Consider the following 26,375-nt stretch of genomic DNA (forward strand, 5'->3'; position numbering starts at 1 on the left):
CCTCTGTGGGGGCATCTACATGGTAGTAATAATGCAGTCTGACACCACTTTAAGTGCGGTTGTAGCTCCATCCTCTGGAATCCTGGGATTTGTAGTTTTACCAGGTCTTTAGGCCTTCTCTGCCAAAGAGTCCTAGTGGCCTCACAAGGCTACAAATCTTAGGCTTCTGTAGGACAGTGGTTCTCAACCTTTGGGCCTCCAGATGTTTTGGACTTCTATTCCCAGAAGTCCCAGTCATTGTTCAGGAATTCTGGGAGTTGAAGTCTCAAAATCTAGACGAGTATCAAAGGTTGAGAACCACTGCAAGTGTAGGAGAAAGCCATGGCACTTAAAAGTGGTGCCAAGCTGCATTAATGCAGGGATTTGTAGCTTGGTGAGACAATTTCGCCTCTGGTGCCACAACGAACTGCAGAAAACCCAGCATGGGGCCAGGGCACTTAAAGTGGTACCAAAGTGCATTAATTCTGCAATGTGGATGCGAACTAAACCCCCAAAACAGACACACTCTCAATCTCTGTTTCCACCCCTTGCCAAAAACCAATCCTCTTCCTCATTGGCTGCCCCTAAAGCCCTCCCCCTCCATCTCTTCCCTCTCTGATTGGCCCCTCCTCGGCCTCAACTATGTCTCTCTGGCCTTGCCATTGGTCTCCCCAATGGACCCTCCTCCAATTTTAAAAGGGATTATTGCACCCCTTTCTGCCTGCCTCCCTCCCTCTCCCTTCCCAGGTTTTATTCCTTGGTGGGGCACAGGGAAAGGGAAAGAAGGGGGGAAGGAAGGAAGGAAGGAAGGAAGGAAGGAAGGAAGGAAGGAAGGAAAGAGAGAAGAAGCAGGAGCCCAGGTGAGTCTGGAGCCATCAGCCCCCTCTTATGCCTCTGCAGGAAGCACATCTGGAAGGAGCCCAGGACCAGCTGGCCTCAGAGGGAGACTGGGCAGGGAAGGAGGGAGAGCCCTGTCTTCAACCCACAGACCCCGCAAGGCAGCCAGCAAGAGGGGCTCCCTCCCCTGCTGCCAAGGGCCCTCTCTCCATCCCTGCCTCCTCTGTCTCCGAGCCATTGATCAAGGAGACCCCCTCCCTTCCTCAGGGAGGACCAAAGGAGATGGGGGGAGGGAAGGGAAGGGGGAAGGGGCTTCTTTGGCTCAGTCCCCATCCCCCAAGGAAAGAAAGAAGGCCGGCTTCCCTTGGTCTCAACAACCAGGCCCTCCTTCTCCCTCCCTCCATGGGACCCTCGCCCAACAGCAAATCCAGGAAAGAGACCCTCCCCTGCCCCCCCCATGGCACCCTCAAGGCCTCCCTAGACCCCCCCATGTTACATCCCTCCATCCCTCCCATGTAATGCTTAAGATGACCCCCATGTACCCTCAAGCCATCCCTCCACCCCCCATGTAACCCTCAACCCAATCTCCCCATGTGACCTGCAAGCTATCCCTAGATCTCCCATGTAGCATCCATCCATCCCCTCATGTAACCCTCAAAATGGTCCCCCATGTCACATCCCTCTATTCCCCCATGTGATCTTCAAAGCCATTCCTCAATCCCGCCATGAAATATCCCTCCATCCCTCATGTAACCCTCAACCCAACCCCCATGACCCTCAAGCCATCCTTCAATTTCTCCTGTGTAACACTCCTGCATCCCAGCATGTAAGCCTCAAGTTGATCCCCCATGTAACACTCCTCCATCCCCCATGACACATCCCTCCTTCCCCCCAGTGTAACATTCCTCCATCTCCCATGTAACCCTCAACCTAATCCCCCATGTGACCCTCAAGCTATCCCTAAATCTCCCCATGTGACATCCCTCCATCCCCTCATGTAACCCTCAAGCCATACCTCCATCCCCCATGTAGCATCCTTCACCCCATGTAATGCTCAAGATGACCCCCATGTAACCCTCAACCCAATCCCATGTGACCCTCAAGCTATCCTTAGATCCCCAATGTAACATCCCCCCATCGCTCCATGTAATGCCTCCACATGTAACCCTCAAGCCATCCCTCATTCCCCCCATGTAACCTCAAGTTGATCCCTCCATGTAGCATACCTCAGTCTCCCCATGTAACCCTCAAGGCACTGTTCAATCCCCATATAGCCCTGAAGATGATTCCCCCATGTAACCCTCAAGCCATCCCTCAATCCCATGTAACCTCAAGCTGATCCCTCCATGTAACATATCTCAATCTTCCTATGTAACCCTCAAGATGATCCCTCCATGTAACCCTCAAGCCATCCCTCTATTCCATGTAGATCTCAAGCCATTGCCCAATCTCTGAAATAACCCTTAAGCTACCCCCTGATTCCCCCATGTAACCCTCGACCTGTCCTTCCATCTCCCAGTTTTTCTCCTCCTCTCCTTATTTCCTTCCTTGTCCCTTCTCCTCTAGAGGACGAGGATGCAGCCAAGCACCTGCTCCATTCCTCCCTTTCCTCTCTTCTTCTCCTCTGTCCATCAGCCATGATCCATCACCATGTGACCCAGACTTACTAAGATCTCTGTTGAAGTTGTTAGTGTGGAGGGACAATATTCTTCAAGGAAGAGCCTCCAGCTTTTCCTCTCTTTTTCTTGTTCTTTTAAGGAATTCTTGTGCTTTGGAAGGAAACATTACTTTGCTTTTACTCCTGAGCTGGGCCTGTAAATTGGTTCCCTGTGTCCACTTAAGAATTACTTGCAGGTAAAAGAAGCTTTGGGTTAGGTTTCAGCAGAGCTTGGGAAAATTACTTTTTGGATTTAGACTCCCAGAGTCCTACATCATGGCCAGTGGTCATGGTGATTTGGGGATTCTGGGAGTTATGCTTTGCCCCATCGCCGAAATAAGCTTTCTAACCTTTAGGTATAAAGGATATCTTGCCTTTATACCCTCCAGCTGTCCCCCCTTGGCAAGGACAGTCCTGTTAAATATGGTCTCATCCAACAGCTGCTTTCAAAATGTCCCATTTTCTCTTTCCTCTCACTTTCCATTTTTGTCAACTGAGTTCAAGTTGAGCAAACTGAATTCAAAGTGCAAAAATACTCTGCACTCACTTAACTCAGAAGGAAGAAGAGGAGGAAGAGTATTGCCCTTCCCAATCGGCTCAGGCAAAAGCAAATCGCTGCAGCCTCTTCTAGCTTGTCTGTTCGTCCTAGAGATATGAAGACCCACGGAAAAATTAGGGAAAAAACATTTTTGTCTGGTTTTTTTGTTATTTCCCCTAAAATAAAATGTTCCATATTTGATTTTCTTCATTTTTTCATTTCTTGTTTTGTTTTTGTTTTGTTTTGTTTTGTTTTTCCTCAAGAAAAAAAACCAGGAAAAATTGGGAGGGAAATAGAAAAAAACAAGGAAAAGGGGAGAAAATCAGTTATGGAATATTTTATTTTAGCATGATTAAAAATGGACTTCCACATGAATAACTTCTTGACCAGACTCACACACACATGTTGCTTGACCACATGTGTGTCTCAGTTATCATCTGTGAAACGTTGGAGGGTATGAAGATGGCAGAGTACAACCATTGAGTGTGTTGGCAAGGGCTGATGGATATTGACACTTGGGGGAGCAGACATTTTCCAGGCCTGCTTTAGATTAAGTCACAAGTTTGCTGAAAGTTCTGGAGCTTGTATGTTTTACAATCTTGTACCATCTCAGGAGCTTGCTTTATTTGGCTAAAGGTTCACCCTCTTGGAATGGGAGAGATCATGGCCATATTTTGACTAACAAAAGAGAAAAATGTTGAGCCAATCACCCTGACCCAAAGGGGACCTTCACTATCAGTCTGATCAACGTGATTTCCCTGTTCTTAAAGTATTGTTTGTTAACTGCAGGATGTCATACTGGGAGATAGAGCAGTTTGCCTGAAAGTATTCACTCATGTCCAATAATTTAATCAAGTATTTCTCTCTCTCTCTCTCTCTCTCTCTCACACACACACACACACACACACACACAGAAACACAGACACACACACACACAAAGACATGGGTGGGTGGTTGTTGTTGTTGTTTATGGAATTCATTCACCTTTTTCTTCCAATATAGCTGCTGGCTCAGTAACATAGGCCTACCCTGCAAACATAATGGAGCTTGACATTGCTTCAACTGCCATGGCTCCATGCAATGGAATCTCAGGATTTGTAGTTTGTTGTGACCCCAGAGCTTTCTGACAGAGAAGGCTAAATATCTTACAAAACTACAAATTCCAGAATTCCATAGGATTGGCCTATTCCAGCTCTGTGATTCTATGATTTTTTCAGGAGGGAGGGAAGTGGTACCTTCTCCTCGCAAGTAAGGACCATATTATATCTGAGGGAGTGGGATTGTGAAAGATTCCTACATAGGAGCTGTGGCTATCATTGCTGTGCTCTTGTTGGATTAATGAGGAGCAACATCCAAGTCTGGCTTGCATAATTTAGGCTGATTCAACATGCCTTGAAACTGCAGAGTTTTGAAATAGCATATTATAAATAATGTGTTACTTTGGAGAGGGAGGAAATGAGTACATAACAATGTTGGGGGGGGTTCTTTTTTTTTTTTTTTTTGCAGGAGGTTGCAAAGTATTGTACGAACAAACACTGGTGTTACAGTTTTGGGGTTCTGAGTGTCTCATGCAAAATTTTCTTGTCATGTCTAAAATGGGGCAGGAAATATTTGGGACCATTCACCCAAATACCCTGAATGCTTCAGAGTCTATCTCATTTTGGCAACTAAGTATGGTCAGCTCTGGCTAGTACTGGAATGGGAGACTGCCAATGAATATCATGTGTTGTAGGTTATACAGTGGGCCCTAGGTATCCGCTGGGGTTTGGTTCTAGTACCTCCCATGTATACCAAAATTCATGGATGCTCAAGTCCCATTATATACAATGGCTTAGTAAAATGGTGTCCCTAATATAAAATGGCAAAATCGAGGTTTGCTTTTGGAATTTATATCTTTTCAAGACGCATAGATGCTTAAATCCATGGATAAAAAATTCGTGGATATCAAAAACTGTATTTGGAGAGCCAGCTTGATATAGTGGTTTGAGTGTTGGTTAGTCCAGGGTTCAAATGCTGAATTCCATAACTTGGGACCCATTCACAGTACACGGTTATCGGTATGTGGAGAGATCTTGTAGCACCTTTGAGATGAACTGAAAGAAAGAAGTTGGAAGCATGAGTAAGTTAGTTCCTCAGATGCATTTGGACACTGAGGAAGTACTGTAGACTCAAGTCTATAAAAGCCCATCCTGCCAATTTCTTTATTTCACTTAGTCTCAAAGGTGCTACAAGATCTCTCTACATACTGATTCTACAGACTAACACAGCTATATCTTTGAATAGTACACAGTTATGTCACTATAGTTCCTTTTTAACTACCATGTCAGTATCCCATGGAATCCAGGGATTGGGTAGTTTAGGGAGGGAACTTTAGAAACCTCAGTGAACTGTGGCAGCTAAAGCGAAATCATAGTGCTATGTTTTTGTAATATGAAAGGACCCTCTGGTCATCTCAGCTTGTCTTAGGAGCCAGCCTCATGAAATGGACCAGTGCTGCCCAGTAACTATGAGCTGGGATTAATCCATCAGCCTCTCTTGAGATCTCTTTCTCTCTGACTTTTTCCAGGCTGTGGCCATGACCACCTACACACGGGAAGAGTTCTACCAGCAGCTGCTGAGCGGCTGTGTCCTGCCCACTGCCCAGCAGGGCTTTGAACAGGTGTGGACGCTTCTGCTTTTGTGTCTAGTGTGCCGTCTCCTTTGGAGATTGGGTAAGTATAGACATCTAGATGCATGTGCCAGGGTTGGGACTACCACTCCTGTCATTCCCTAGCAAAGATAGTTACGAGTAAGGGTAACTGGAGATATTATCCTACATCATCTGAAAGGCCAAATATTCTCCATCCTTGCAAGACTAGGCAAAGTGAACCTTTTACGGTGAATGCAGCCCTTGTTTTTGTGGCCTCTAGAGTCTCCCAGGGGGGTAAAAGGAAATTGTGATTTGTTTTCAATTTTCTTTCCTTGGGGGCCTTTTTGCCATGTTTTAGGCCCCCATAGCCATTTTAGACCAAGAGGAGACCTTTTTATGAAACTGGAAATAAACCAGAGGTGACAGGGTCACCTTGGTTTTTTTTATATAGAAAGGCTTCTCCTAAAAAGGAATGCCCTTCCCCAGAGCCCCTAGCAGATGATATTTGAGTGACACACTTTTGTTTTTAGTTTTTGGTAGTGGGAAGCTGTGGTGGAGGGTGTTGCCCCCCCCCCCCAGGTCTTCTGCAGTTGTTCTCTCCTGTTGTAGAGTAACTGTATTCTTCATCCAACTTCACTATTAGTCAAGTCTTCCAGATACAGTAGTTTCTTGAGTACACACTCAGTGCTACCCCCCGCTTCAAAACTTCCCACATAAACACCATGTTCCCTTCACTTAGTCTGGGTGCATCTAAATCAAGGGTGGAAATCATGTGGCTCTCTGCAGGTGTTGTTGGACTGCAGTTCCCAGCAGCCCTAGCCCACACTGTTAATGGTAAGGAACGTTGGGAGTTGCAGTTCCACAACATCTGAAGGGCAGCGTGACTCCTGCCCAAATCTAAATCCTCTTTCTCTAGTTTTCTTGCTTTTCTATGCTTCATCATAGCTATTGACCAGTAAAGAGTGGCAGCTGTGCTTTGCAGACACAAGGCCAAATGATGGTATGGCATTCCAGTAATTAAGTCCTTTCTTTGTCTACAGCATTTAAAGTGATGTCAAACTGCATTATTCTACAGTGTGGATGCACACTTAGTTACAGCTGTCACATTTTGCCAACTGCTCTTTCATACATAAGGGGGGGAGGGGTTTAAGACCAGCCACTTTCTTGGATTCCCAACAATAGAAGATCCTGCATGAGTTTCTTCCCTCCTCCCCAAGGCAGTGGTGGCTGGTAGTTCCATGTTGGTGGAACTGTGAATCCATGCCAGGTTGTATTCCAAACTTCTCCATAGTGCTGGACTCTATTCCTAAATAAATTCATCACCTTAGACAAATCTTTTCTGGAGCAGATTCACTGTTCCAGGATAAATTCAGAGTTAGGGGGAATGGAGAAAATGCAAGGGAGCACAGCTTAATGAGAGTACCATGGTTCTTTTCAAACACATAACAGCAGGAAGCCAGCTTCTTTGCATCAAAACTCTCAAACTCAAGGACCAGGCAGTAGGTGATTTGGACAGTTGAAGGCCTGTGGCCCCAGATTGCTATTGCCAGTCAAAGTAGACCAAGGATAGGGGAACATGTGAATCCAAAAATCACCAGATATTGTTGGATTGCAGCTTCCAACGCCCCTCTTTCTTGGCTATATTGTGGTAAGGCTGACAGCAGTTGCAGTCCAACAACATCTGGAAGACCACATGTTCCCCAGAGAATCCCAGGCTGTGTGGCCCACCACATGGGAGCATCCTAAATCCTCCTGTATTCATGCCTCTCTAACCAGTGTGGCCCTTCCTTTGCAGCACTGCCATCCTATGCCAAGCATTTGAGCACAGTGGCCAGTGGCTTCTATGCCCTCTACCACTTCTTCCAGCTGCAGATGGTGTGGGTTGTACTCCTCAGCCTCCTGTGCTACCTCGTCCTTTTCCTATGCCGCCACTCCACCCAGCGTGGTGTCCTGCTTTCCATCACCATCCTCATCTATTTGCTCATGGGGTGAGTGGAGGAGGGGAGAAGAGGGAGCATAAGGGTTGCTCCATGACAGGCTGAAGCTATAAGAAGGAAAGGGGGAAAGAAGGGGTATGGTACAGGGTACCAGACTGGTAAAACAGAAGGCTGGTAAGAAAAATCTACACAATGGCAGACTATAGCTAGAAGACTGAGGAAGGCACCTTTCCTCTAGGGAAGGAAGAGATAGGATGTATTTAATGGGGCTGGCTCAATAAACTTCTTTACCACAATCAGTGGTGGCCTCCATTAGTTCTCTTTGTAATTTGTGAAAGAAAAACCTGGGTGTTATATAGAAAGCATCCACCACTGAGTGATAATATTTAAGGGTGGATTTATGGTGGCTTAGCTAAAACATCTGAGAGTCTGTTGGGGATGTGGCAAGAGGGACTAAGCAAAGTGGCATTTTAAAACACAGAGGAGGCTAAGCTGATAGGCAAGGAAACTCATCAAATGGGAAGGCTAGAGGTAGATCAATAAGAAAGAAAGCTGACTAATGGAAGAAGGAAGTATATCCAAGAAAAACGTCTGGATTAATGTCTAGACCAGGGTGTGGGGGAATGTGTGGCCCTCCAGAAATTTCTGGATTTGCAACTCCCATCATCCTTCTCCTTTGGCTGTGCTGACTAGGACTGAGGAGTATGTAAAAGGATCTTGTAGCACCTTTGAGATTAACTGAAAGAAAGAAGTTGGTAGCATGAGCTTTTGTAGACATGTCCTTACTTCCTTAGATGCAATGTAGGCGCAAGCCCATGTTATCAATTTCTTTCTTTCAGTTAGTCTCAAAGATGCTACAAGATCCCTCTACATACTTGTTTTCGAAACTGACATGGCTATATTTTTGAATTTCTAGAGAGAACATGATCATCCCCTTGAGTTAGGACCAGAGCTTGGTACTGTTACTTTCTTGGCTACTGGTTATGCTGGCTGGGGTATTCTGGAAACTGCAGTCCAAAACAATGATGTTTTCGAGTTCTGGTCAGAGAGCAGCATTAATAAGAATGCCTTTCCAGAGGCTGACTTAACCAGTGGAACACTTAATCCATTGAGAGGAAAGTAGAGTCCTTGGCCATGAGACTGGGAAGCATATCCAGGAGAATGAGACTAGCAATAAGTAAAAGTATGAATAATAAACCTTTTGGTTTTGAAACATTACCTTTTGGATTATTACTCCCAGAATCTTTCAAGTGGTCTGAGTGCAAGGGTGTCTGGGAGTTGTAGTTCAAAAAGTAATTGTTCCCATCTCTGACCAACTTTTCTAGACTAATAATAGCTTGCCGCTTGTAGGTCAGGTGGTGTTCAGGCATCCAGACCTTTTTGTAAATCCCTTTTTATTGGAAAGCCTAGTGGGAAAAGCATAAAGAACATGTCTCTTAGAAAAGTAAGCAGGAGGATAGAGTGTTGATTACTGTTACACACACACAAGTCATTAATATGTCCCCACTCTTTCCAGGGAGATGCACATGGTGGACACTGTGAGTTGGCATAAGATGAGAGGTGAGTACTCAGCAGATCTTCTATTTTTATATTCTGAGCAAGTTTGAGAATATACTGGGATTAAAGTTAGTTTTTGGTGCCCTCTTAGGTTATTAGATTTTTGTGAATTTGGGGGTTCTCCTGAGCATGCTGATACCCCTTCCTTGTTTCTCAGTGGCTTTTTTGGTTACAATTTTGTCTCATCAGCTGAGTTTGCCATAATAAAAGTACAGATACTGCTCCTCTAGATACAGGTCCCTTTGGGCTACAATTTATAATATCCTTTGGAATTTGAATATCTTGCAAACTGCCCAGGATTTTAAAATGATGACCATCGTCATTAGTGAATTCTGGATCTTACCTGTAAGAACATAACCACCAAACTTCTGTCAAACTGCCACAGGTGCCCAAATGATAGTGGCCATGAAGGCTGTGTCGCTGGGATTTGATCTTGATCGGGGTGATGTGTCAGCCATCCCCTCCCCAGTTGAGTTCATGGGATATATCTACTTCGTTGGAACAGTAATTTTTGGACCCTGGTTCCGCTTCCGCACATACTTACAGGCTGTGGAGAGCAGGAAAATGGTAAGTGCCTTTGCTTTTTGTTATTGATCTTGCAAGGTGGACAGTGGCTGGTTGGGTGACAAAGGGTACATGAAAGAATGCAGTTTGACACAACTTTAACTGTCATAGCTCCATTCTACAGAATCCTGTGATTTGCAGTTTTGTGAGGCACAATCACTGTTTGGCAGAGAACACTAAAGACCTCGTAACGCTTCACAGTCCAGGATGCCATAGGATGGAGCTACAGCATTTAAAGGTCTGTCAATCTGCATTATGTTTACAGTGTAGGTGCACCCAAGGCCAAGTCAAACAGGGTTGATAGACAATTAAAATGGCACCATCACTGGATTCTGGAAATACTTGCTCAACCTATGACCAGGTGTGTGATTCCCATTGTTTTGGGTGGTGCGTCACTGGTCTCCAGAGTCATAGTCCAACACTTAAACCACTATGCCATGCTGGCTCTCCAGGCTACTTACAGCTTTCTAAAAACTGTACAGTTTAAAAACAGTACCAAAACATCAATAAATAGTATAAATATAAAAATTAGTTTAAAAACAACTCAACAATCTGAAAAGTTATTAAAAATTAAAATGGATTAAAAATCACATACAAAGCAACAAAACAACACAGCACCCTACTGAAAATCCATCACAGTCCCGGAATAAGAATGTTTTTACTTGCTGGCTGAAGAGCAAGAAGAAGGAACCATCCTAGCCTTCCAAATGAGAGAGTTCCAAAGTCTGGAAGCAACCGCTAAGAAGGCCCTGTTGCCTTTTCCCCACCCTATGAGCCTGAGAATGTGGTGGGGCAAAGAGAAGAGCCTCTCCTGAAGAACTTGGAACTCTAATGGACTAATATGTGAAACACATGAGAGATTATTTGTCATTACAGATGTTTTGGGTTTCTCCCCTTTCAGCTCCAGGTCTACTTTGAGGAGGTGGCCATGTAATTTCCCCCAAAAATGGATGGATGGGTTGGATAAATGGATAGATATGAAAGAAGAGTATCTGATTTTATGCTCTGGTACAAATGGGTCTTTGAACAGATCAAGCCTGAAATCTCCTTGGAAGCCAAGATGATCGAATCGAGGCTGTGGTACTTTGGCCACATCATGAGAAGGCATGATTCATTAGAAGAGACAATTATGCTAGGAAAGGTGGAGGGCATTAGAAAGAAAGGAAAACTGCATGCCAAATGGCTTGACTCAGTCAGGAAGGTCATGGAAATGAATTGACAGGACGTGAGCAAAGTAGTGGAGGATAGAAATGTCTCATCCAAAAGGTCCCCATGAGTTGGAATCAGCTTGAGGGCAGTTAATAAAAACAACTGTAACATTAAAAATAATTTGCAAGTTGAGATCTAAGAAGATGTTTTGTTTTATCTTTTTTATTTCTATGCAGAGCTTCCCCTGGTTTCGGAAGGTCTGTGTCAGCTTCTTCCTCTGCCTTGTGTGCCTCATCGCATCCACTTGTGTGGCCCCTTATCTCTTTTCTTATTTCATACCCCTCTACAGCTACAAGCTGCTCAGGAAGTAAGTTGTTTGCTCTCAAGAAATGCTCCTTTGGATCCAAGAGAAACTTCTGTTCACCTGGCCAGATTAACTGTGATGTTAAGTACGTTATGAAATAGGGCTCCACAGAAAGGGTACAGCTACAATTTCTGGGTATCATTCAAAGTATAATGTTCTTCTTGTACTGGGCTTCAGTAACCACAATCCCAGCCACTTCTCTAAACTGATACAATTGACCCTCCTTGTCCATGGATTCAACCATCTACAGCTTTAAAATATTCAGAAACCTTGATATTACCATTTTATATAAGGTAACTATTTTACTATGCCATTGTATATAATGGGACTTGAGCATCGATTGAGATTTTGGTATCCACAGGGGGTCCTGGAACCGAACCAAACCTCAGTAGATTCCAAGAGCCCACTGTATAAGGCAGTGCTTCTCAAGCTATCTGATGTAGCAATCCTCTTATCCCCAAAGTGCCAGGGATTGGGGCCATGTGTGTGCCATATTATTATTCTATCTATAGATTTTCCTAAAAGCTCACCACAGACTAGCAGCTGATGGCTCACAAACTGTGTTGGTCTGTAAACCATCACTTTGAGCAGTGATGCTGTAAGGTTAAATTTATGATCATATATGTGTGCGTGCATAAACACATACATTTGTGTGTGTGCAGAGAGAGCACATACACTTCCCTGTTTCCCCTAGAATTGCTAAACACACCAGAACTTGGATGTTCCTATTGTTACAACTGTAATGCTTGTTTCTTGTCATTGTCCATCATGTGGATGTAATGCTTTCAGCTCATCACATCCTGAGAGAACCATCTGGAATCCTCCCTTAGATTCTGAGAAATACTACCTCTGTTAATGGTTTTCTCTTTAGGGCGGGTTACAGACTGCCCATTTGGGGCAGGCTGTACCCGCCCCTTTCCCCGATCCGCCGCTTTTCAGGCTGCGGGGAAGCGGCAAAATGCCGCTTCCCCGCAGCCTGAAAAGGGGTGTCCTTGGGGCTTCAAGCCCCAAGGACACCCCGCGGTGGTGGGGAGGAGAAGAAAGGGGCCGGTTGGCCCCTTTCTCCCTTGCTTCGCTGGGCGCAGCCGTCTGAAGGCTGCGCCCAGCGACGCAAAGCAGCACCGCAAACCAGGAAGGAGCTCCGAAATGGAGCTCCTTCTTGGTCCGCGCTAAGGGCGCACTAGGCACATCACATCCGTGCCACCCCGTATAGAGGCGGCGCGGCCATGACGTCCTCATGGCGGTGGCCGTCTGGAACGGCCGCCGTCATTTTTTACATGCAGAGCACGTACTAGGGTTAGGGAGGTGTGGAAGCACCGCACCTCCCTAACCCTAGTATGCGCTCTGCGCGTACTTTAATGGCGGTGTGTAACCCGCCTTAGAGTTTCTTTATACAGTTGTCCTTTGTGATTCTACAGTTTTATTAAAAGTTTTGCAACTGTATAACAATGAGGAAAATATCCAAGGGCTCTAAAATATGTAATAATTATATTCCTGAAAATTAGCAGTTGTGAGGTTAGGAAAGTGTTCACAGTTGTAACACCACTTCATCCATCTTGGGAAAAGGTATACCTATATCAAACTTCTCCCTCTCACATACTTAACAGAATAGGAGGTCAAATAGGCAGATCCTCCCAAAAAACTGCTTGGAATATTCTATGACTTGATGAGCTTCTTTTCTCTTTCTTCCATATCCTTCAAATTTTTTCCATCTTACCTCTCCCTTCCTTGACCCTTTATGTTGGGATCACATCACTTGCAACAGGAAGCGCAGAACCAGGTAATGGCCTAGGGTAGTGTTTATCTTTCATTGTTGTGGTCCACTGTAGTTGTGGTCTTTACCTCCACATGGCTTTCCTCATCCATCCCAGCCCATTTCATCTGTCACTTGGGCTCATGGGGCTGTGGTGGTTCCTTTTGTCTGTGCATCATGTACCTGCCATGACTCAAGCTTTCTTTTTTCTTTGTGGTCCAGCAGCAAACATGTCCTGTGGTTCATTGGCACATTCCCACCATGGCTCATTCTATCACACAGTATGTCAATGGAGGCCTTTAACCTCACCTTTTGCTCTATGGGTGGTGTGTCTTTTGTCTGCTCAGTGCTTTCCCTTATGTAGTGGCTCAGCTTTGTGCTTCATTGACATGCCCAGTTCTGTCCCACTAATGTCTTTCAATGGCTTTGAAGGACGTCTCCATCTCTTCTGTCTGTGCTGTGTTATTTATTCCCTGGCTCTATGGCTTGCTGTGTGGATCTACCTCAGTGGTGCTCTTCATTACAAGGCTTAGTCTAATGTTGGGAACTTGATCATAGTCATGGCAGACATTTAGTTCAACAAGACGTCCAGGCACAATTGCATTATACCTTGAAATATTAGATGCTGGAAATGAACAGCAACAAATGATCATTATATGCTTTTTGTGTGTGAGAAAAAGAGAACCTCTGGTGCAGGGATGAGCAACAGTTTTGTGGCTCCCATTGTTCTGGATGGTGTGCCACTATACTACCTTTTAAAAAATCCCATTTAATGATAAATCAAGGTGTATGGGGATTGCTCACTATGTGTCAGAGGAGAATCACATTTCCAGAAATCCCCGTGAAAATGCTTCCTATCTAAAACAATGTGCATGTGCCCTGCATGCCTTGTTTTAAGTATTTTTAAAACTTAAAATGGGAGGGGGAAAAACATTTTTGCTTGCCACATTAGTTCTACAATTTAGTATGGAGCCATGTGTGGCTTCTGGTGAAATGGGGGAGGGAGCAATTGGCTCCTGGGCCCACTGATGTTACCCCTCTTCTCTAGTTCAAAGTCCCTGAGATAGGGTGCAACTGTGAGAAAAAGGCCTTGGAACAGATGGACCCTTGTTCTAGACTCTAGCAAGAATCTTATGATTCTAAGCAAGAATAAGATGATGCAATAACTGTGGCATATTGTGCATAATGAAAAACTTGGTAATGTCAAAAAGAGGAATAAGAGATCCTGTGTGTCCCCACTCACCCGCCTACAGGCGTTCTGCCTTTCACATGGAAACTCAAAATCTGATAGTTGCTGCTTTTCTCCTGGCACAGAAATGCAGCAATGGGAAAAGCATCTCTTATTACACTGGTTATGTAGCTTTGGAGGGAATGGAAACCTAGTCAGTGGGAAGAAGAGGAAGCAGCTTTTTAGAGAAAGGAGGATGGGAGGGCAGCAAAGGGAGTCTACTGTGGAAGGAGAAAAGAATCTGGCAATCATCTGCTCTCCAGAGAATCAGCACCCAATTCAGGTAGAAGTGGAGATTTAAGCAAGGCTCCCAAACAAGTGAACAAGTCCTGCAGTGGCAAACATCTGACCTTTCAAGAGATGTCAGACTCTACCCCCAATATCAAGATACTTGCTTAGGGATCCTGATGGTTATAGTCTGACAAAATCTGGAGGGCCATCAGTCTCTTCCCACGGCTGATCTAGTCCATGCCCCCTCCGCCCCCAAATACAATAAAAACTGTGGAAGACAGTAATTTCTAGCACTTTTAGATCTGTTGTTGCTGTATGCCTTCATCTCCAGTTTATGACAATTCTCAGGTGAACCTATTACAGGGTTTTGTGGGGCTTAGCGTGTGTGAATCGCCCAGAGGGTTCCCATGGCCGATCAGGGAATCGAAGCCTGGTCTCCAGAGTCGTAGACCTAGCCTCAAACCACTATGCCACACTGACTCTTTATCCTCTCTGTAGGATGACTAAAAGGGAAAGACTTCTGATTTCATGAGAACTGCAAATGATCCAGTCACCCCAAAAAAGGCATGGTGAAAGCTCTGGTTAAGATTTGAAATGATATATGGAGAGAGAGAGAAAGAGAGAGAGAGAGAGAGAGAATGCATCGTATTTTGAGTGTTGGAATAGAACTCTAGAAAATTTAAGATTCAAATTCCCACTCAAGTATGAAAATCCTCTGGGTGACCTTAGGCAAGTCACATTCTCTCGGCCTCAGAGGATAGCAATGGCAGGCCTCTCAACAAATCCTGCCAAGAAAACCCCGTGATAGGTTCTCCTTAGGGTTGCCATAAGTCAGAAATAACTTGAAGGCACACAACAACTAGAGAAAGAGAGAGAGAGAGAGAATATATTTACATACATACCATGAAAGCTAGAAATTTGCTTTCTTTGCATTGTGCAATTCTCTACCTCAGCAGTGAAACAGAATATAGGGAGTCCTGTCTTAATTCATGGTAAAAGTGCTGCCCCACGTGCCTTCAAATCATCTTGCAGTGCAGGCCCTACCAACAATGGCTCTTCATGGCTTCTTCCTCATAGTTTGTTGTGGCTCACTCTCTGTGGAACATCCTACTGCTTCAGGATCTACTGATAATATTTCTTCTTTACCTTCTATTTCTTATCCCTGTTTTTTCTTTTCCCTGCTGGCACACACCAGGAGCACCATGGTGAGGTGAGTCCTACTGGGGTTTCCTTTCCTTAGAGCTGTAGGGGTGCAAAGATCTACCCAGTTTCTTAGGCAGAACCTTGCTCTCATGACACAGGTGGCTCCGGGCTTACGAGAGTGCCAGCTCCTTCCACTTCAGCAACTACTTTGTGGGCTTCCTGTCCGAAACCACAGCTATGCTAGCAGGTGCTGGCTTCACTGAGGAGAAGGAAAACTTGAAATGGTGAGTAGAGTGCAAAGTGTGTGTCTGTGTGTATGCATGTGCACATATGTCCAGAGAGAAGAGAGACTGCCCACAATCTTAACCTTCCCAAAACCCAAATTTTGCAGCTAGAATAAAGAAATCACTGAGTGACACTGAGGTAGATAATCAGGGATTTCTTTGCCCCTTGATTGTTTAACAATACCAGCAACAGAATTACTCCCTTTTCTCCACCGTAAGTTATATTTCTGAAACTAAGGAAGCCATGAGAGGTGTGGGGTCAACCCAGGTGTCTTTATTTTGTTGCATTTGGTTAATTGGTTGCATTGCCAAACCGCTCTTGGAAGTCCAGAAGGTCCTTCTAATGTTCACTTGAAACCTACCCTTCTGTAACTTAAAACCGTTAGACCTGGTTCAACCTTCTGAGGCAGCAGAGAACAAACTTGCACCCTCTTCTCTGTGACAGCCCTTTAGATATTTAAAGACTGCAGTCATGGCACTCCTTCAGTATTCTCTTCAGCAGGCTGAACATGCCCAGCTCCCTCAACTATTCCTCATACATTTTGTTCTTCATACATCTTATCATAATTATTTCCCCTTTCCTGAACTTGCTCCAACTTGTTTATACATTCAGCTCAGTGTAACGCTTATTTCCCACCTCTCCAGGGATCTGACAGTGTCTCGGCCACTGAATGTAGAGCTGCCACGTTCTATGGTTGAGGTGGTGACCAGCTGGAATCTTCCCATGTCCCGTTGGCTGAACTCCTGTAAGCAGTCTGGCATCTATCTGGTTATAGTTATTGGAGAGGGGGTCTAAAGGCATGCTACGTGGAACCCTCAAGCTTAGGCACTCTGGCTTGTGCATCCTCAAAACAGAAAAGTCTGTGCCCCATTACAGAACCATGAAGTTTTTCCCAATGCTGTCATGGTTTCTTGCTGTCCCTTCTTTTCATTTCCATATTTGAGAGGAAGTTCCCCAATCACAACTGTCATCTTCCCTGACCTTTAGCCATGCTGTAGAAAGATCTTGTAGCACCTTTGAGACTAACTGAAAGAAGTTGGTAGCATGAGCTTTTGTAGACTTCAGTCTACTTTTGCATCTGAGGAAGTAGACTGAAGTCTATCAAAGCTCATGCTACCAACTTCTTTCAGTTAATCTCAAAAGTGCTACAGTGGCCTGATACAGACAGGCCAAAATAAAGCTGCTTCAAGTAACTTTGGAGGTATGCTGTTTAAATGATACATGCATCCTAAGAGTCCAGAAGCTGCACCAAAGCCATGCTCCAGTCCTAAGGACTGGAGTGCAGCTTTGATGCAGTTTCCAGACTCTTAGGACTCATGCATCATTGAAACACCATACCTCCAAAGTGACTCAAAGCAGATTTATTTTAGCCTGTCTGTATAGGGCCAATATCTCTCTACATACTGATTCTACAGACTAACACAGCTATATCTTTCAATTCTACCATTAGCCATGCTGGCTGGACTTGGAGTCCTGAGCATTTTAGCTATAGCACCTGCTTGTGTGAGGCTGTTTTAGAGTATCTAGAGCCTCTCTGTCTATTCTGAGTACTTTGCTGGTCATGATGATGGAGCAGGGGTAGTAGAATGGGATGAGGGTTTTTCCTACCAACTTTGAGTGGCAATAGATCTGTGAGTTATGAAAATAACTAAGAAGTCAGTGAAAGCACTCACTTCTCAGTGGATTAAAACTGTGGCTGTATCTACACTGCAGGATTCATGCATTTTAATACCACTTTAAGTGCTATGGCTCAGTGCTATGGAATTCTGGGATTTGTAGTTTGGGGAGATATTTAATCCTTGCGAAAGGGGTCTGGTAACACCAAAAACTACAAACCTCAAGATTCCATAGGACATTATTTATCCCAAAGTTAAAAAACAGTTGAATTATGGTCCAGTGAAAAACAGAAGATTAAAACAGCATAAAACACAACTGAGACATAATAATAAAAATATATAACCCCATTAAATACACCTATCTGAAGAAGTTCTTGCCTGCTGGTGAAAGGAAATAGGGACTAACCAAACCTCAGGTGGAAGGGGATTCCACAACCTGGGAGCAGCCACCGAGAAGGCTTTCTTTCCTGTGTCCTCACCAAACATGCCTGGGATGGTGGTGGGACTGAGAGAAAGCCTTCCTGCAAAGATCTTAAAATGTAGACAGACTCATTCAGAGAGATACAGTCTTTCAAGTAGTGTGGATCCAAATAGTGCATAGCCTACTTGTGTAGAGCCGGAATCCTTACTTCATTTCTTCCTCCTGCTCTCCAATAAGGTCTCTTATTAACTCCTTGGCAGATGTTGTTCCTCAGATCTGGACACAACTGGGAGATTTTTACTACTCCAGTGCCTGCGGAAGGATTGAGTGAGGTAGATAGGGAGGAACACCATCCAAAAATCTACTTAGGTCCAAAACACACTGCAGAAATAATCCAATTTGAAAATGCTATAACTGCCTGGCTCAATGCTAGCAAATTCTGGGAACTGTAGTTCTGTGGGGCATTTAACCACCTCTGTCAAAGAGCTCTGATGCCACAATAAACTACTATTCTCAGGATTCCCTAGCACTGAGCCAGGGCAGTTAAAGTGGTCTCAAACTGAATTATTTCTGCAGTGTGTCTTGGACTTTAGATAGCTGGATCTCAGTTGGGCACAGGATAATGGTAGTAGCATGAAATGTATGCCACCTGTGTTTTAGTGGAAGGGGAGGGAAAGCTGGCAGGTGCTTTTTGTTTGTTTGTGTTTGTTTGTTTGTAGAACAGAAAAGAGGCTGCTCTGTTTACTCAGTCAATCTTTTTCCAGATGTTTTTAAGAACTCCCTGAAACTGGGCACCTTCTCGGCAATCATTGTAACCTACGCAGCCAGCGCCCTCTTGCATGTGAGTATCTCTCCCTATAAGTCACTCCCCGAGTCCTGTCTCTTGGGCCACATCCACATGGAGGAAAGGAAACATTCCTGCCCCATTCCTGCACTGAACTGTTTAAATGATGTATGAGGCCAAAAACTGGCAAAACGTAGGTCCAATCCACACTCCAGTGTGATTTTCCAGAGTAGAAAGAGTTCCTGTTTGTTCCAAATGAGGCTGGAAATTCCAGGGAATCTCCTGGGTGTGTGGACTGTGTGCCAGTGTAGGATGGGGAAGGAGCATCGGCCGGCAGGCAGAAGAGGTCAGGAGGAAGTGCCCTGGGCCAGGTGAGCCACTGACCCACAGAAGTGTGGTGCCAGTGTCACCCCATTGTGGGTGCCATTTATGTGGACAGCTTATCCTCCCCACAGGTCCAGTTAATGTGGACGCAGCCTTGCAGCTCAACATGACTAAACTATCAATTTTTGGTTAATTCTAAAACATTTGTACCTCACCTTTCCACCCATGACGATCTCCAAAACATCCACAAAGCGCTTAGGTGAATTGCCAAGTCAGAATTGCCCCAGTCCCTGAGTCCTAGAAATGGCCCCCATGTCACTAAACATTATACAGTGCGTCCTTGCCTTACGTGGGGATCCGTTCCAGATCCCTCCACGTAAGGCGAATTCCGCCTATGCTCAAGCCCCATTGTTTCCAATGGGGCTCATGCACGGCGGCGTGCGGGGCACAACGGGCGAGCGCGCCCATTCAATTGAATGGGACGCGCCGCCCCGCAGCTTGAGCGCGTATGCTCAAGCCGCGTATGGCACACCCGCATATGGCGCAGGCACACTGTACTGTAAATCAAGCTTCAGTCACAATTGCTCACAGCCTGCCATTCAGAAAGAACAAAGATTTCCCTGGCTGGAAAATAAACAAATAATCTTACCTAAAAGGGCTGTTCCCAGATACAGCACCTCTTCCTGGATCTGCTTCATACATGCATACACCAAAAGCTCAAGACTGTAGGATTGGAGTATGATGGGATTATTTATTTATTTATTTAGTATGCTGCCTTTCTCCCAAGAGGAACCCAAGCGCCTCTCAGGGATAAAAACATTTTTTTAAAATCAGTAAAATTCAAAACAATTAAAATCTTCTATACACAATATTAAACCACAATAAAATATACAAAAGTTAAAAAATAGAATTAAAACCCACCTGCTCCATAAAAACCATCCTGATATCAAATTGTATATCAACTGCTTGTTTAAATAAAAATGTTTTGGCTTGCCAATGAAAAGGAAGCAGGGAGAGCATAGCTTCCCATGGAAGGGCATTCCAGAATCTGTATTCCAATCAAAGGAAAAAGGCAGAGATTCACGCTTAGATCCCAAACAGCAGCAACACTAACTGCAACATAGTGATGATGATGGTTGCCAAGTAAGGAGCATCCCAGGGCCAAAATTTGAAACCTAGGGATGCCTCCTGTTGGTATCCAGGATGCCATTAAATATAATACATTAAGTATCAACCACAGTTGCTCAGAGCATGTAATTCAAATAATAAATATTTAATCTTTTTTAAAAAGAATAAACATTTCTCCAGTTGAAAAGGATATTTTACAAGCTCTGGCTTGAAAATATATTATAATAAGCTCTTTTCTGAATACCATTGCAAGCGCTACTTTTAAGAACACATGGTACTTCTAGTCCAACCAAAGAAAGTTATCCAAACTCTGCTTTGAAAGAAAACAGTATACATTTTAAATTATATTGTTTATTAGTTTTAAAATCTTTTAGAGTACATATTTCTTACTGTGGTTCTTAGTTTAAATCAGTTTTATTGTGGCTTTTAATATTTTTAATTGTAATATTTTTAAAGTGTGAGCCACCTTGAACTATGTTTCTTGGGGAAAGTGGCGAGATATGAATAAATTAGTAACAGCAATAACAGCAAAACAACAAGAGCCACATCAAAGCAACCTGCAGCCACAGGGAACCCAGAATCTACAGTAACTGACTGATTTTACTGATGAATTAATATGTAATTTTAAGGTGATGCACTTGCCCTGAGATTCTTCCCCTTCATTCTGATTTCTGGTGGGGTCAGGCTTTGAGATCCAGACAGGAAACTTGGTGGGGAAGAATGCAGAAGAAGGGAGTGAAATATCTGTGGCTTGGACCAGTGAGCTGGTCTTAATGTGTTCCCTGCCACTCCCATCTATTTCCCTAAGGAAAGCCTATACTGTACTTATTTTAAATTGGATTGCAGCTGACCTGGGACTTTCTTTGAATTGTTATGTTTCAGAATTTAACCCTTAACTGCTATCCTGTGCACACTCATTTTCTTTTTCCAACTTCTCAATGCGACTTGCATCCAAGTAACATTTGCTAAGGATTGCGGCAGGTTAGAAGCTTCCATTGTGATTGTCTCTCTTCCTCCTAGGGGCTGAGCTTCCACCTGGCTGCTGTTCTGCTGTCTCTGGGATTCATCACTTACATTGAACATGGTGAGTACTCCACTCTCACTTATACTGGTACCAGTTCTTTGCTACCATTGAGCCTGCCACAAGATGGTGTGGTTTAGACATTATGACAAACCGTTGTTTGTTGTTATGTGCATGACCTGCAACAAGCCACAAGCCTGAATGCTGCTTCTCTCTTCCCATTCAGAACACCCATTCACAACACTTAACAAACTTCAGTTTAATCTGAACCTAGGAAACTCTTGAAACAATTATTAGACAAACAAGCTAGAATATAAAATTATTATTTAGACTTCTCTCAGCAAAATAAAACAACAACAACACCTGTATAAGATGCTGGGTAAAATGTCCCTTTAAGTTGTTAGAAAATAATTATATGGCTGTAAATGGTGAGGAACACCAGGTGTCTATCCTTAGTTGTCAGTATTGTATATAAGGACTCTGAAACCCAGAGCGGGTATGGTTTAAGGATAGTGGATTGGAGAAAGGAGTTGGTGTGTTAATTTGGAGAGCTTGGATTGTAAATGTATCAGATAGGCCTGTTACAGACAGCCAAAATAAAGCTGCTTCGAGTCACAGTGGAGCTATGGTGTTTCAATGATGCATGCGTCCTAAGAGTCCAGAAGTCACACCAAAGCCACGCTCCAGCCCTAAGGACTGGAGCGTGGCTTTGGTGTGGCTTCTGGACTCTTAGGACGCATGCATCATTGAAACACCATAGCTCCACTGTGACTCGAAGCAGCTTTATTTTGGCTGTCTGTAACAGGCCATAGTGTCTGTTGGCAGACGTTAGAGCTTTTGTTATATATATTGTACATATTGCAACAGGAAGATAAAAGCCTCCAAGGACTTTGGAAGAAGTCAGTTGTGTCTGTGCCTCATTTCAGGCTGGTCAGTGCCTTGTTGCTAAATACTGCAGTATTGCATACTGGGATGTGCTTCTGCACTCTGTTGTGTGTGAGCTACTGTTGAGGTCAAGCACCTCAGACAGTGCTGAATGTTGGCACCTCTGTATGGGGGTTTGTTTTTTGTTTGTTTTTTGTCACTGCACATCCGCAATACACAGAGGAGAGCCAACAGAAGATAACTGGGGGTTCAGCAAGCAAAAAACTAGCTGGAGAGTTAGGCCTGTTAACAGACTGCCAAAATAAAGCTGCTTCGGGTCTCTTTGGAGGTGTGCTGTTTAAATGATGCATGCATCCTAAGAATCCGGAAGCTGCACCAAAGCTGCACTCCAGTGCTTAGGAATGGAGTGTGGCTTTGGTGCGACCTCCAGACTCTTAGGACCCATGCATCATTTAAATAGCATACCTCCAAAGAGACCCGAAGCAGCTTTATTTTGGCAGTCTGTAACAGGCCTTAGTATGTTTTGTGTCATTAATTCCAACTTTGTTGTGTATTGGTGTGTGATAATTTGGCTATAGTTTGCCTATTTTATTTCTGTAATAGATTTATTTGGGGTTTGTTATTTTGCTTCAACTTTATTTGAATCTATTAATGCTTTGGAAATACTTCATGAGCCAGCATGGTGTAGTAGTTTTTGAGTGTTGGATTAGGACACTAGGAGAGTTCAAATCCCCACTGGGTAACATTGGACAAGTCACACACACTCAGGGCAAAGCCCCTCTGAACCAATTGTGCCAAGAAACTTCCATGATATGGGGTCGGCGTAAGTCATAAATCACTTGATGGCATACAGCCACCACAACCACCACCACAACATGTAAAATACCTCCCTCTCTTTTTAAACTGTCAAGTATTTTGAAAATGTTGTGTTTGTGAGCCACACACTGGGCACAATCCACTGTGGAAAAAGTAGCATAAGTTGTATATAATTTAATGGTTGTGCCTGTATGCTTTGGTTTCTGCTTAGTCCTCCGGAAGAGGCTCTCTGTCATCTTTGATGCCTGTATACTCTCCAAGAAATGTCAGCCAGGGTGTTCGCATCGCAACAACACGGTAAGATGGGCTTTTAAATTCCAAGAATTTAAGTTACTCAAATACTGCCAGGATAACACCATGATGGGCCATGTTTCCTTGTTCTTCAGGGTCTCAGAAAGAGAGTTTTCTGCAACTCAACCTCTTGAAACCCACTCTACTGTTGAGTAGGTAGGGAAAGTGTAGCCCTCCAGTTGTTGATGATTGCAGCTCCCAGCATTCCTCACCATTGGTTATGCTAGCTAGGTCAACTGGGACTTGGGGTCCTACAACATTTAGAGGACTGCCAGATTTTCCTTTCCTGCTATAGATGCTGGGGTGAGAAGTTTTGAAACTTGAGGCAGATCTGTGCAAGTGGTTTGAGTGTTGGCTTACAACTCTGGAGATCATGGTTCAATTCCCAGCTTGGCCATGAAACCCACTGGGTGACCTTGGGCAAGTCTCATGCCCTCAGCCTCAGGGGAAGGCAATGGCAAATCTTTTCTGAACAAATCTTGCTAAGAAAAACCCATTAGGTTTGCCTTAGGGTCAGTATAAGTCAAACAACTTGAAGGCACACAACAACAACCACCCTTCATTTTCCAACATTGCTATCAGTTTGGGAGAGTAAATTCCTGCTTTGGTGCCACTTGGCTGAGCTTCCACTGCTTCTTCTGCCATTACAGAATCTGTGGGTGTACCTCCTCAACTTCTTCTTTGGTGCTCTCGCCGTCTTCCACTTGGCCTATCTAGGCTCACTATTTGACATGGATGCAGATGACTCTGTGGAAGAGCAGGTAAGGGATGAAGGTCATGGTTAGGCAGCAAACATAGGCTTACACATCATGTGTGGCCTGTGTGAAGTCCTCCCTCCTTCTCGTTTTTGTCCATGTTTACTCATAATTTTTATTGATGTGCTCTTTTTTCTTCTCCTTCCAGGGCTATGGCATGTCCTACACCATCCGTAAGTGGTCTGAACTGAGCTGGACCAGCCACTGGGTGACTTTTGGGTGCTGGGTCTTCTATCGTCTCATCAGCTGAACCTCTATGTGGACTTGAGGAGAGATGGAGCAGGAGGAGAGGGCAGGAACTGAGGTCCCTGTCATCTTCAAAAACTTTGAATGCCATTTCTGGGCTTGAGTGGTCTGGACGCTGTGCTGAGCCCTTTTTCCTCTGGGACAATTTCAAGGGAAAAGGCCTCTTTGAGGGAATGTTCTTCCTCATTGCCCTCAAAAGAAAGTGAGTTAGGGCCCACATGAAAAAATGAATGTTGCAAAACATAGCCCAGACAGAGGATACCTTTTGTTTAGGTACATAAAACAGAGAGAATCCTTTTTATTTTCTGAAGGAATACTATCTGTTAACCACTGGTACCTTTCTGGCCCCATCCATTTCCATCTTAGCTTCATTCTAGTGGTCGTTTGAGGAAACTTCAACTCTCCTTCTTCCCCTTGTATGACTTAATTTAAGGATTTTTACTAGAGCAATTGCCCTGCTGGTTTTTTGCATGCTGTCTTATTATTTCCTCTTGCTCTCTTGTGGCTAACTTTGGGAACTACACTCTCCACTGTCATGGTATCCCTTATTATCCTTGGAGTTGTGGCTTCTTTTTGCAGTAAAGTCTGATAGTTGGCCAACTGGAATGGTGATCTTTTAAATGGTATCTGGGTTTAAAGTATCCTTTTCCCTTAACTTCAGGACAATTTTAATTTAGATTTAACAGTTCTGTATAGCCAATTTGCATTTCCAAAAACCTGTTATCAAAGGGTATTTGAGGGTTATTTTTTCTCCATATCAACAACAGAAATGTAGTCTGGAGGGTTGGGAAAAGAGCCTGCAAAAGTGACTGTTTTGGACTACAGCTCCCAGAATCCCCCAGTCATCATAGCTGCTGGCCATCCTGGCTGGAAGATTCTTTAAGTTGTACCCTATAATGGTAAATTTCCAAGTTGTGAGTGGGAAAGCACGGGGTGAGCAAGTGTTATACCGATGCAGAAGAATGAAAAGAAACTATACAGGGTACTGAAGCAGCAGCTGTCTGAGACCAATGGGGTTCCTGTTTATCTGCTTCCTCCATAAGCTTGTGGACTAGAAACTTGCTCCATTTCCCCCTCTTCAAATGAAAATTCAAGGTTATAGAATTTTACAGTATGTCAGATTGTGCATTGTTAGTCAAAATACATTCAGCCCCAGCACAGTGTTGTTCTGGTTTAATTAATCTGAAATAATGTGCACTCTCACATTCCAGGGATATTACTATGAGACCGATTTACTTCTGCTTTTATAACTACTATTTATAGTAAAGAAGTGAGGAGGAAAAGGTATTGTGGTTTTTAATGCTTTTTTGTCATAATCCATTTCCCATGATTGTGAATAGGTCAAAGGGTAATTGGAATGTATTAAGTACTGAATCTGTGTCAAGGGATCTCAGGTATGAGCCTTTAAAATAGGCATGGGCAACTTGGGCAGGGTTGGGGCCCCAGTCTTCCCAACAACACCATAAGGCCACAATGAGCACCAACATTGGGGAGTAGGGCAGGGAAAGGAAAAATTAAAACTAGAGGTGACGGCTATCTCTATGTCCAGTTTTGACCTTTGGATTTTGGGATCTTTTCCTGAGCTTGGGAGAGAGGGAAAAGCTGACCTGTGTAATTGCCAAAACTCTTCCTAGAGGCCTCCAGGAATGGAAACAATTATTTTTTAACTGAATATTTTTTTAAAAAAGCACCAAAGAGGTTTGGGTGGGTGCTCTAAACTGGAGAGCTCACATAATGGGTTGCATTTTACATCCTAGCTTTAAGAGATTATTTCTCCACATCTTTCATTATCCTATCTTAAAAGCCCCAATTACTCTGTCTTTATGGTTGCCTGGGTGAAAATTGGAGAGAGCTCCTATACCTTTCATGTGAAAGATCAAATTTTGGTAGCTGCTGGTTGCCATATAAACAGGTAACAAGCAACACCAGCTGAAATGCACTCTTTGGGACACAACCATTAAACATATAGGAATCCTGTCCAGTTTCTACTCTGGCAACCTTACATAGACTCTGCTCTTAACTCATTGATATTTTAGGAGTCTAGTTGCCACTGGAATTAGTCCTGCCTTTGTCATAAAGGCTTATGAAATATTAACCCACTGCATCTCTAAGAGGAATGTACCATCAAAACTAGGAGTGGTATAAAACACAGGTTATAATTGGCACTGGATGACTTCTGCAGCATACAATACAACTATTCTTGTAAGGGAAAAATAAATATTGATATTCCCTTAAAG

General features: G+C 43.9%; 1 protein-coding gene across 6 annotated transcripts; it reads left to right on the plus strand.

Moving 5' to 3' along the window:
- The first annotated feature begins 609 nt into the window (after positions 1-609).
- LOC149322885 (protein-serine O-palmitoleoyltransferase porcupine-like) lies at positions 610-25,723 on the plus strand. Of its 6 annotated transcripts, XM_089484266.1 has the most exons (16): positions 729-785; positions 818-839; positions 5,578-5,722; positions 7,436-7,628; positions 9,094-9,137; positions 9,520-9,701; positions 11,084-11,214; positions 12,977-12,991; positions 15,619-15,633; positions 15,725-15,850; positions 16,496-16,596; positions 18,653-18,729; positions 21,145-21,208; positions 23,058-23,143; positions 23,788-23,898; positions 24,041-25,723. In XM_089484266.1, exons 3-16 carry the CDS (start codon positions 5,587-5,589, stop codon positions 24,140-24,142), a joined length of 1,383 nt encoding a protein of 460 aa, XP_089340392.1. In that variant the 5' UTR covers positions 729-785; positions 818-839; positions 5,578-5,586; the 3' UTR covers positions 24,143-25,723. The 6 variants fall into 6 exon arrangements, with proteins under 6 accessions (XP_089340378.1, XP_089340384.1, XP_089340389.1 ...); XM_089484252.1 differs by having other exon boundaries at positions 610-839; XM_089484270.1 differs by lacking the exons at positions 729-785; positions 818-839 and adding an exon at positions 2,637-2,670.
- Positions 25,724-26,375: the final 652 nt, after the last annotated feature.

The sequence above is a fragment of the Sceloporus occidentalis genome, unplaced genomic scaffold (genome assembly GCF_023333645.1).
Source record: "Sceloporus occidentalis isolate IW3139 unplaced genomic scaffold, rSceOcc1.0.p SCAF_1, whole genome shotgun sequence".
Classification (NCBI taxonomy): Eukaryota; Metazoa; Chordata; class Lepidosauria; order Squamata; family Phrynosomatidae; genus Sceloporus; species Sceloporus occidentalis.